This window comes from Lytechinus variegatus, chromosome 13 (assembly GCF_018143015.1).
Source record: "Lytechinus variegatus isolate NC3 chromosome 13, Lvar_3.0, whole genome shotgun sequence".
NCBI classification, from domain to species: domain Eukaryota; kingdom Metazoa; phylum Echinodermata; class Echinoidea; order Temnopleuroida; family Toxopneustidae; genus Lytechinus; species Lytechinus variegatus.
The window spans coordinates 19,923,286-19,936,271 of record NC_054752.1 but is presented as its reverse complement, the minus strand read 5'-3'; the positions used below and the strand labels follow the sequence as shown (position 1 = coordinate 19,936,271).

At 37.4% G+C, this 12,986-nt stretch overlaps 1 protein-coding gene across 1 annotated transcript; it reads left to right on the top strand.

Moving 5' to 3' along the window:
- Positions 1–2,955: 2,955 nt before the first annotated feature.
- Positions 2,956–8,362, top strand: LOC121426539 (vesicular, overexpressed in cancer, prosurvival protein 1-like). The gene is made up of 5 exons (XM_041622884.1): positions 2,956–3,434; positions 4,533–4,591; positions 5,861–5,941; positions 6,325–6,473; positions 8,112–8,362. The coding sequence occupies exons 1-5, from the start codon at positions 3,384–3,386 to the stop codon at positions 8,252–8,254; spliced, it is 483 nt and encodes a 160-aa protein (XP_041478818.1). The 5' UTR covers positions 2,956–3,383; the 3' UTR covers positions 8,255–8,362.
- The last annotated feature ends 4,624 nt before the right edge of the window (positions 8,363–12,986 follow it).

Here is a 12,986-nt window from a genome sequence, read left to right as displayed (position 1 = left end):
GTTAAGATATTTCGAATTATAAAATGAGGACATTTTATTTGTGAAGGAAAGTCTAGTTTGTAGGGATTGATTTTGTACTTTTATTTCTTTCCACTTTTATTTCTTTCCACTCTTAGTCATGAATCATCCCTTGGGTTGTAATAGAACACCCCTCATTTATATTCACCCTTTTCATCCTCACACAAGGTTCTTTTGTATTTATTCACTCCACCATCCTCCATACAGCTTTCTTCACTCCTCTCTCTCTCTCCCTCTCCCTTTCCTTCCACCTCTCTCCTGATTGGTTATAGTTGATGCACTCAAGCCTGGATAATAATTTGCATATAGTTTGAATATCTTTTGTTTGTATATATAAATATTCAGTTATACTTTGTTCTATTGATTTGCATTTAAATGAATATTGATATGCTTTAAAATTAATTTGAATGGAATGTTGCTAGAATGCAACAAGGCTTCTGTACATTAAAAGCTGGGAGTTGGCCAGTAAGTTCTGAACATGATAGCATGTCTTGTCTGCTGGGCTGTCTCTGTGCATGAAGAGTGCTAGGAATGAGAATTGATAAGAACCCCGTACTACACTAACATCACGAATCTTAAAATGTGCATTAATTGTTTTATAAAACGGGTCGGCAAAATGAATTTTTCATGGAAATCTTGTTCAAATCCCTCCAAATTGTGTACGATCGCACAGACGAAGAGATCACAAGACTGTCAATTATGACATCACAGGCGTATCTACTATGCGCGCCTAAGTAAGCGCATCAAAATCCTAGCCAGCCTCTTTTACTGAACGCGTATCAGTTTTTACGTGCTATTGAAACTAATGCTGCACAAAAATTGCACAGTGCTGCACAAAAAATGCACAGTGCTGCACGAAAAATGCACGACTGGAAGGTTGCGCGTAATTAAAGCATGAACACGTGACTTGAATACGCACTCTCCATCGGCTACATCCTTGAACCCGTTTTATAAAAACAATTAATAGTGCCACACGTTTAAATAGAAATCCCTTTGTATGTTTTTTTTTCAACTTAAAAAACAAAAGAAAGAAAAAGCATGGCTGCAACTTACATTTTAATAGCGTTGATTGCAGGACAGGTCAAGGTCAATAAAACTATTGAAGTCCGTTGTTTCATCACTCGGGTTGTTTATTCTGCTTCAGTGCAATGCACACCCGGGAATAATCTGGTAATCACGAAGAAACTCGAAGAATAAATATAGCTTGATAAAACCCTGCTCAATTGCAAGCCATGCTGGTCGATCCTTTCAACTGACTGGGTATGTTTCCACCTAGCATTTTTCCTGCAGGCTCATTGCAACGAGCCTGATGTAGCTCTGTAGAATGCATTTTTACTACCCCCTGAAACTCAATCAAATACCTGTCCCTTTCTTAATCGAACAATTCCCGATTACTCGTGCATTAAAGACCTATTAACCGTTTCGCATTGTTACTGTGCATTCTTGCCTCTAATCGTGCGCTAAAATAATGCTCCCCAGCGCAATTTTTAGCCTAATTCTTCCAGTGGCGGTCACACACTAACAACTTCATTGAACCACAGAAGTCCAGGGCCCGTTGCATAAAACTTTTTACCAGAGAAAACTCAGGTTGATTTTACCAGAGTTTTTGCCCTGTGTTAACGTCAATGGCAGAAATCAGACTAACCTTAGTTCTCAGTTTTTACCAGAGTTTTCTCAGGTCATGCAGGTAGAAAGTTAAATGCAACAGGCCCCAGGGTTTAAATCCCATCGCATGCACTCGCGGCATTTTGCAAGGCGTTTATCTACACTTGCTACTCTCCACCCACACTGCAAAAATGGTGGTGTTAAAACTGGCACCAATATAGAGGACCACACCCTGAGGTGTTAAAATTACACCCTAGAGATTGAACATAACAAGTGCACCAAAGAGTGTAAATGTAACAACCAAGTATGTTGTAATAATACCCCATATGTGTTAAATTAACAATTTAACACTAGAGTAAAATAACTGGTATGGTCCTCCATGTACACCGGTTAACCCCCCCCCCCTGGGGGGCACTTCCATTCACGAGTTAATACCATGCGACCATGGGTATTGGCGTGTGAAACCCTACCCTTAACAAGTATTGGAAACAAAACGATACTCTTGGCAAATATTCCCTGAAATGAACCCCTAAACAAGTAATGTAACAGGAATGTTTTATTGTTACGGGTACTTCGGTCGTCGGCTTTACCTTATTTGGTTTAGTACGACCCCACCTTCTACACCTCGCGCAAATCGGACTCTAAACACGAAGTCTTGGGGCAAAAAGGACATCCTTTATAAAACATTTTAATTTTGTTTTATCATCCCCCCAAATTCGACCCTAAACACGTAATTTTCCTAGCGAAATAGATACTTTTTTTCATAATTTTTGTGTTTTTGACACCCTTATCACGTTACGTACGTAACGTGCCCTATCGTGAAAAGGACATCCTTTTTACGTGTTTTTTGGTCGCGCAAATGTTGGGGTTAGTATGCGGAGGGGTGTCGGGGGACACAGAGTGAGAGAACAGACATCCATTGGGTGATTTAAATTTCAATGTGGACCTTTTGGCGTTGGTGTTAACTATAGGGCAAGTTTTAGATTTGAGCATTACACCAAATCTAAAATGAACGTGGTCCTGAAAAGTCACTCACTATAGGTGTTGACCCTTGATATTGTGATGTGTATCAGTTTTGTTAACCAGGAAACACAATCCAAATTGGGCTACCAACACCAACACCGGTCTTGAAATCTCCAATCGGGGTGTGAGAGGAGAGAAAGAGAGAGGGGGAGGGGGGTCGGGCAGAGTATTTGTTTTAGATATAGAAAAGAAAAGAATAATTATGCTGCCAGGCAAAGGCAAATAGGAGTGAGTAAATACTGAAATTATACCCTGGAACGATCGGCTATTTATCGCCATGGCAACGTGACGGGATATGATTGTGTATAGAAATGGCGCCGCGGAGGATCGGAGTAACACGTATCAACATTATACATAGCATACTAGTAGTTTTCGCAGGGTGAATTCGTCCTATTCGTGCCCTGATCCGACTGTTTTTCGACGCACGATTTAATTTGTATCTTAAAAATCATTATTTCTTATTTCATTACAGTCGTAGTAAGGACAATTACTTCAACTGAATGCAGGAAGGAGTAAAGCATATACCAGGGAAAATATTGTTTGTGAGATCCCCGATACTCCGCATGCGAATTCGCGTTGGGATCGTTTTGCATTCTTACTGGAAGTATATATAATGCATTGTCATGGGTTTGTGAATGAGAATAACACGGTGGTTCTCTCATATTGGATTGACTGATATAAACTGACTTCAAGTTACAGTGTTTAATACCATCTGCAAGTATAGCTTTAGATACAAAATGTGGACAGCCATTATCACCACGCTACTTGGATTTCTCATTGAGATTCAGGTAATTAATAACTTTCTACTACTCTAACATAAAATTAATAAGAGATAATGCCGATGTTTTTTTTCTTCTTAAAACCGTGTTATTATTATCTATTTATGTCAATTGGCTGGAACGTTTGCAAGGTTTGTTTTCCAGCTCCAAGTTATGCAATTAGTTACATGGGTAATCTAGATTGAAAGTAATATTATTTGAACAAAATAATGAAGCAAAATCAGACAAACAGATCAATGTCATAAAATCAGACAAGGAATGACAAGGTATTTCGGTGAAAGAGTTCGATGTCTTCATGAATATACGTTAAGCCAGCTAATGATGTTATACCCCACGTATTCTCACGCATTTTATTTGTGTGAAGCTATGTTACTTAAATTTTGTCATGTAGAACTAAATCAAACCGTGAGTCTTTTTTTTCCCGTATAGAATGGAAAAAAAAATAAATTGGCTATTGATTTAATGTGTAAGATAATAATTCCTGCAACGAATTTTGTTGCATTTATAAAATTAAATACAAGATTTCATGTAATAACATAAGAATAAGGAAGAAAGTGGGGGCATGAGGTCAGTATTCATATTGCATACTCATGACGGCGTGCATATAAATGATTTCACAAAGTAATGCTAAATTCTCAAATTCAATAAATTCGTTTTTGTTATCAGATTTTGATGTCATTTTCAGAGTTTTGCTCTATTATTTCACTATTTTCAATTGAGATATAATTACATGTCATGCCATTTTCGTTTGATAATGCGCTTAACTGCTTAAATTTACGATCGTTATCATTGAAAAGATATCTTTGAATTTCATTCAAGTAGAAGATAGGTTTGGAATATAAATATGTAAAACAAGAAAAGAGGCAACGACGATCGACTGAGGCTTTAGAACATCGATCTCTAGAAATTATTATTACATTAGTTTTCTTCTACGTTAAAACTTTGTGCGACAGACCCCGAAATTAGACAGCGCAAAGCATGGTTTTCGCATCGACTTTTTTAGTATTTCTTTTTTACACTTAAATGTAGTAAATATACCACGATTGAGTGAATTTGATGTAAAATATAGGAAAGTGACATTATCGTTTCTATTTTGTTTTGCTCCAGAGCGTAGACGCATTATCATGCTCCTATAGAAACGCTTTCGGATTTTATCAATATTACATGTAAGTACCTTTGCTTTATCTACCTCTCTCCCATTTGCTACCCCTGCCCCCTCTCTCCCCCTCCCCTTCCTCTTTCTTTCTTTCTTCTCTTTCTTCTTCTTTCTTCCTTTCTTTCTTTCTTTATTTATTTCTTTCTTTCTTACTTACTTTCTATCTTTCTCTATCTGCCCCTCTCTCCTCTTCCCCCCTCTTTCTTTCCTTTCTCGCATTTCTATTCTATCTCTGCTCTCCTTCCCCCTTTCACTTCTGCTAAACGATTTTTTAAGTATTGGTTGATAAATTTGACATGTTAATATATCATGAATATTCTCATTTTATATATGATATCGCCAACTGTATAGATTTTGATAATGCGTGGATAAAATAATCATGTATCCATCTATTTGGGCATTTTTTTTTATATTTTAATTTCTTTAGCTTTATGTCACTATGCAATTGATTATCATAACATTCTTGTTCTCGTTTTGCAGGGGCCGCAGAATGGTTTTCAAAGTGGGGGCTGACAATGCAAAAAAATCACACTCCTATGGTCATTTTTACGTTTCGTACACGGTTTTGGAAAAAAAGTGAAGCGCCCCCCCCCCCCCCCCGCTTCCGCGGCCCCTGTTTTGTAAAATATTCTGCAATTCAGCCTTTGGCTGCGAATGAATTTTCAATAAACCATTACCATTACAACATACAAATATAAATATATTGTTTAATTATGAACCTTGATAAGCCCAGTATAACAAAGTATTATGACAAATGTTCTAATATTGTTTTGGGATGTATGATGTACTCTTTTGTTTGATTGGTTTTAAAGTCTGACTGGAATCAATATCTGTCGGTTCGGTGGATCATTCCAAAGCTCAAAACCTGACGAAAACATTAATCATGCTAACGTTGGTTTTATTTCATAGCCAGGGCGGAAATCTCTACCAAAAGTTAAGGGGCCAAGGGCCGGAAAAAAAAAACAATACAAAACAAAAAAAAGTTAATACCTATACTCAAGAAGTAAGGTCATCTCGTCCAAAATATATGTTTTATTTCGATTTCGAATGATGTATTTCTTTCCATCATTAAAGAACAAAATAGAAGGGGGACATTTGATATTGTGTCCCCCTATTATTTTTGGTAGGGGGACGCACCCCCCCCTTGAGATTTCCGCCATGTTTCACTGATGGTCTAAAATGACTTCGAGCAAAATAAGAATGGGCATGCACAGAATATACTTGGGAAGCGAAATGAAATGAAAATAATGGCTGTTTGTAACTTGTATCATTTGTCTAGATGTTCAAGCAATCAATACTGCTGTGGAACGCGCAGCTGTTGTTATTACTCACGAGGTGTATATAGCCTCTGGTATTTCTGGTAGGTATATCAATAATTTAATTTTCAATATCTGCCTTCATGATTTGTCGCAAGTGAACCCATTTTCTTTTCTTTTTTTCACTTCTGGTTGACAATGTAAATAAATTTCGTATGTAATATGGCCGATATTTCATGTAAACTTCATGCACCATTGTCATAGGTAGCTATCATCTAAGTACCCCCCCCCCCCCTTATGTAAAAAAAAAAACACTGTCAAATGGACCGTTTTCATTATTTTTGTTAATTTGGAAGACATTCTAACTCATCAGTTACATAGCAGGGGTGTTAGGGCCTTAGGGGCAATCCCTAGTTCGGCATTGCTGCCCGCCCATTTCCCCTAACTAGGGTAAAGGTATCAGTATATCACCCCTTTTCGTCACCAGGTTCGGTATCATCCTGTTCATCCTCATCTGTTCCGGAGCAAGCGGGGCGTATTACAGAAAACGACAACGCATAGTCGTTCGAACACACCCCGCCCCGGTAGTACAACACCCCAACGCAGTACAACAGACCATGGTCGTTTCAGCCACAGGTAATTACCGTAATTTCGCAATTAATACACAGACGTTTTGTCCATCGCACCAATTCCTGAGAAAATGCAAGTCAAATCACAATGTCCAGAGGTCATTGTCGAAAGTTGGTGGAGCGAAACAGCACATCGTCTAAGATTCGGACCGGATACAAATTGCAAAAAAAAAAATGTGTCGTTAACTTTATCCACAGTCCGGGGGGGGGGGCGTTCCATATAAAGCTGTTCGTAAGTTAAGAGCGAACGACTGGTGAACCTTTCTTACATGATAATTATGCTAAATAAGCACCAATGATACAGTATTGGTGAATACCATGTACCATAAGAAATGGTCACCACTCGTTCTTAAAGTCGTTCTTAACTTACGAACAGCTTTATGAAACGCCCCTCAGGACGACACTTCTGTTTTTATTCACCGATTTTCGACAAAGGCTGATTTGTTGTGAAGGGCTATTGACAAAATTAAAGAATCTCTGCTCTACAGAAAGCGTAACTTACGAAGTGATTGCTTGATACGCCCAAAAAGGGGCCCCAAACCAACACTCACACCCGGGGGCGGGGCACTTACACTGGGTGATTTCAAGTACGGTGTTGACCTTTTGGTGTCGGTGTTGGGTCAATTTTTACACGATTATAACGCCAAACATGAAGTGAAGATGGTTCTGAAAAGTACCTCACTAGTTGTTGAGGTGTTAATAACGTCATCTAGATCAGTTTTGCAAACTATGAGTAAGTTTTGGAGCCAGGGCAAGCAATCCAAATTTCAACACCAACACCAAGGTCAACACCGGACTTGAAGTCACCCATTGAGGAGTGGATTCCATGCGCGACCAAAAAACACGAAAAAATTATGTCTTTTTCACTATAGGGCACGTTACGTACGTAACGTGATAAGGGTGTCAAAAACACAAAAATAATGAAAAAAAAGGGTATCTATTTCGCTAGGAAAATTACGTGTTTAGGGTCGAATTTGCGGGGATGATAAAACAAAATTAAAATGTTTTATAAAGGATGTCCTTTTTGCCCCAACACTTCGTGTTTAGAGTCCGATTTGTGCGAGGTGTAGAAGGTTGGGTCGTACTAAACCAAATAAGGTAAAGCCGACGACCGAAGGACCCGTAACAATAAAACATTCCTGTACTTGTTTAGGGGTTCATTTCAAGGAATATTTGCCAAGAGTATCGTTTTGTTTCCAATACTTGTTAAGGGTAGGGTTTCACACGCCAATACTTGTTAAGGGGTGCATTTTCAGAATATGGAAATTACGTGTTCAGGGTGCTTTTCGAGACCCCATGGTCGCGCATGGTATCCACTCGTGAATGGAAGTGCCCCCCCCCCCCCCGGACTCACACACACCAACGAAACCGACTCCAAACCGACCGACTGGTCTATATATATATATATATATTGATATCTCTTTTTGTTTCGCACTTTTGTTCATGGTATATTCTTTTAGCTCTAAAAATATTTTTGCTATACGATAAAATATTAGACGCTTATATAGGCTCAGTCACTCATCTTTCATCCGAGCTTAAATTTTGCCGTGTGTTAAAAACTATATATGTTCTTTTGAAAGCTTCCGGGTATAACAAGTCTATATGAAACCTCTCGTCATCTTTGTATCTCTTTTATCATTATCAGCATCATCAGGATATTCTGGTTATCCAAACCCACCACCAACGTACAACCAGGTGATTACTACCACCGGTCCAAATATGGGTGTAACATCGTACCCCATGGGGTACAATTCAGCTCCTCAAGGGGTGACGGTTCATCATTATTAATGCCGCGTTGTGAGGTGTCTACTTTTCCTGCTACTCGATTCTTCCTTTACTTCATCTTCCCCTTCTTCTTCCTCTCTTTCTTTCGCCTCTTCGTATTCCCCTCTCTCTTCTTTTTCTTCTTCTCCTTCTAATCCTCCTTTTACTTCTAGTTCTTGTTCTTTTTCTTCCTCCTCACTTTAAAATTCTTCCTTTTCTTCTTTATCATCATGACAGAGGAAGATGTCCACCAAATGTAATAACGGTCTGCTTCTGGTTTTATTATTATTATTTTTGTTTCATTTAATGGCTGTGAAACACATTCTAAGACTCAATATTATTCTACGATATTGGTGACGTGAGACCCCTCCTTGGTATCATTTTTCTTGCCTAATCTTGAAACCATACGGATAAATTTTTTTTTACTTTTGTTATTTAACAAAGCAATCAAGTGTCATTCAGTTAGGAGAACTTCCCAATTTTAGAATGTCTGATTAATATTTTTTTCTTCACAATGAATGACAAAACTTAAATATTGTAAATAGATATTCTGATATCTATCTTGAAGTACATTCATAGATTATTATCAAGTTAATAGCTGAGAGAAATAACGCGGTAGTGGAGGTGATAGAGTGTGGTCGGTCAAATACCTTTTATTGTAGTACCCTGTGTTGTGGTTCAAACTGGTATCTATTTGACATGCTTGATGTGTACATGTATTACTATTGCAAGGGAGAAAGTATGTGCACGTACAGTATAAGGAAGACATCGAACTTTTAAGTTATCTATACATCAGAAATATCTCTGTATTAAGATATCTTGTTGGTGTTTTTCAAGAACAAGCAAGAACATGTCTGGCAATCATAAAATTGTACATAATTTTCATTTAAACATTGATTTTGAATGTTATACGTGGTGAATTGGAATAATTCTAAGTTATTGATCTGTACACATCAAAAGAGCTCTTGGGGTGAAGTGAATTGTAAATATTCATAAGCATTTAATGGGACCAGAGAGGTAAACTTGTATAGGATGAATGATTTTGAGCTATCTCTACCACATTTCTGGGTGCATATTGTGTTGTGTTGACCGTACTAACTGCAGACTGTTCCCTCAAGGAACTTTGTATATATTCATAGTATGTAATAAACTCAGTGTGTGCAAAATCGTTTCATAATTATTGCAGCTTAGAAATGTACAACTCGTTTCATATTCACATATCTCCCTTTTTTAGTTGTGTTCTTTATACCAAGGGCTTTCACAAGTGCAATCTCCGTGAATATTATATTTCTTGAATAAAGACAATGTATTCTTTCTGTAATTGTCATGGTGTATAATTTGTACTTAATCAGGAAACGTTTCAAAACAAAATCATTTGTATATACCCAGAGACATAGATCTTGGGAGGCATGGGTCGAACACCTCAAAAACTCTGGTGTTGATTTAACACCAGCCTGGAATCTATATAAATGTCCACACCAGAGAGGTGCGAAACAACACCAGTTTGGTTTTGGTCTAACACCAGATAGGTGTTTATACAACACCAATTAGTATTAAAACAGCATCGGTTAGATTCCAAACTGGTGTTGTTTCAATACTTCTCTGGTGTAGACATATATAGATTCCGGGCTGGTGTTAAATCAACACTGAAGTTTTTGCAGTGAATACAACCCCCCCCCCCCGCCATTATTTTGACAACTTGAAATATTCATAATACCCATAGGGGAGACCGGGGTTAGTTGGAACATGGGGTAAGTTGAAACATTGTAATTTTCTTTAACGCCTGTAAAGTAAATTTATGCATTACTTCCCTCAATTTACTGTTATTGATACTACAACTGTTGTACTATTAATAGCAATAAATTGAGGGCAGTACTGCATAAATTTACTTTACAGGCGTTAAAGAAAATTACAATGTTTCAACTTACCCCATGTTCCAACTAACCCCGGTCTCCCCTACGATGCAAAATATGTTTTAAGAATCACTCAAATATATCTCAAAACCATTAAACTGCCCTTTCCACCCACACAAAATACTGTATCATAATCAGGGGCGCTGAGCACGCCAAAAATTTGGGACATTTTTTTATTTGCCCCCCCCCCCTTCATCTGCAACATGCACTGACATTCCTGTGTATAACCACTGTATTCATGGTAACAGGATAAAAATACAACTAAGCATGGAGTAAAGGACAGATTAGTTCAAGTTGAAGGATTCTATTCAAGAATTGCACCACACACAGAACTGAAATGGAATTAATTTTTCGGTACATTTTTGCTAGAATCCAGAATAAGAAAAACTACAAAAATGGCTTGAATTAGACTAAAACTTGTATATGATAATTGATAACAGAAATTGCACATGGCAAAAAATTCTACTTCTTTGTATACATTAACTTCTTTATTTCATTTTAAAATCAAATTCTCACATAATCAACATAATTTTAAACAGTATCTACAATCAGATACAGGGGTATTAACATGGCAGGCTTCTATTCAAACCAATATTTTAATGTAAAATTATTTTTACTCTCTCTACAGTACATGTACATATGAAACAATTTACACTCTACATTACAAAGAAGAATATATATACATTTATATATCTAATTTACATACTGATATTACAAACTTTGTTTTACAAAAAAATATATTTACAAAAAAAAGTTTTACATAAAAAAAGCTCTAAAAACACTTCCTGTGTCTAAATCGATACACAGATATTGGATAAATTATGGGGTTATGACAGGCCCTTTGATTTGAAAAGTGGGTAATAATTTCAATTTTGGTGTTGGCCAGGGTGACAAGGAGCATTATCAAGTTGCAGGACCTTAGCTAAATGGAGGTTCATATATACAAATTATTGATCATTATTATAACATTTCCTCACGGCAACGTGGCCACATGAGCATCAAAGGGCATTTTCTACACAGCTCATTTTGTAGAATAAAGAATAATAATAAAACATATCTAGAGTATTTCTAAAGCACCATATCAACATTGATAATGTGCTCAAGGCGCTGAGAAAAGGAAATAAGAAAAATTACAAGGATAAAAGAAACACAGTTGTGGCAATGAGAGGAAACTACTGGAAGGTGATTTTAAACAAATAGGTTTTTCGAGCAATTTTGAAACATTCGATGTTTGAAATTCTACGAATGGAATATGGCAACCGATTCCACAAGGATGGTCCAGCATGTGCAAATGACTGATCCCCCATGATTTCTTAGAGTTAAGAACTGCAAGCAATTTGAATCTGAAGATCTTAAACGATAGTTTGGAGACTCCCATCAAAAGGAGAAAACAAAGGATTTTTTACATGTTCAATTAAATATTCCAAGGTCAATAAATATGCACAACATATTTCATGCTAAAAATATTTGAAGAAATGAAGTAAAAGTCCTGGTAATTAATGTGCTGTACATAAAGGCAACTTATATATTTACAGTGATAAATTCATGACTTAAATAAGTACAATCACCATAAACAAGAATAGAACACAATTCAAACATTTTAGGCATTTCTCGATACTCTCTACACCCAATCCTCATTATTAAGTAATATCTGTTGAATTAGACAGGGTCAAACTTTTGAGTTTGGATTAATACTGGAGTGATTGTCAGCGTCACTGAAACAAAGTTTATGGAAATGGAAACAAGGCACAACCACAAGGTTGTGAGTTCGGATCCCCACTTTGATAAAAAGGCCCGAGAGTAATATCTGTCTATAAGGTCAGCCATTATGACTGATTATTAAACCTTGACGTAAAAATGTTTCCTAGGTAATTGGTTATATACCAGCTTGGCGTTTACCAGCAACAATGCTCTCCTGCCGAGTTCCTAAAGGTGACCACACACCTTACAATTGGTCTGCGACTCAATTTTGGAATAAAACGTGGTAGACTTTGATGCTAATTTTGAGACTTCATCGTACAAATACCCATGTTCAAATCTGTGACTATGTTATCATCCTTAGAATAAAAGCAAATTTAATATCTAGTCGTAATGACATCATAACAGTCGTAAGATTGGCTACGATTTGAAACTAATTTAGCCTTTACTCGAAAATAAAGGCTTGCAATCTTATTGCAGTATTCTTTCAATAAATTTAACCTCAAATAAAATGATATGTTCCATTCACATTTTCAGATAACGAGCAAAATGCTATTTGTTCCAAATCGGATAGCGAACAGTCGGAGGGTGTGCGGTGGCCTTAAGTGAGTTACCATAAACAGAAACAGAATTGAAAATCACTTTAAGGATTACACTAAAAGAGCTAAATGTAATGTCAGAAGGAAACATGTTGTACAACATAATTTTACAGGGAGAGCCGGGTCCAACTGACTTTTAAGAGCAACCTCGTGTCACCACATATTTGCGCCCCCGATAATTGCGCCCCCATCTAAATTTCTCTAGAGAAACAGGCTCATAATCTGAACTCTGGATCCTGTCATACAAAAGAATTGCTATTGATTCGATCAGTCACAAGTCGCAACCATGGAGGGCCAGCAACGTCAACATCTTCAGGCCACAGCACACCTTACGACCCGACCGGTAGCTGACTGGCTTGCGACTGAGTGAGGGGAGATGAGTCCCAAGGCATTCATAAGCCTCGACACCGCACACCTTGCGATCGGATCTGCGACTCACCCATGCGCTTTTTGGCATAGCATCTGAGAAATTGCACTTACTACTGCGTATGCGCGTTGTTTATCATGATACGCGTTATGCAACTCTGTTGGCTGGAGGTTGGATTG

Coding starts and splice junctions, on each gene's coding strand:
- LOC121426539 (XM_041622884.1), top strand. CDS start 3,384: ATGTGGACAGCCATTATCACCACGCTACTTGGATTTCTCATTGAGATT. Junction 4,592..5,860: donor GGATTTTATCAATATTACAT/GTAAGTACCTTT, acceptor TCATTTGTCTAG/ATGTTCAAGCAATCAATACT. Junction 5,942..6,324: donor TATAGCCTCTGGTATTTCTG/GTAGGTATATCA, acceptor TTTCGTCACCAG/GTTCGGTATCATCCTGTTCA.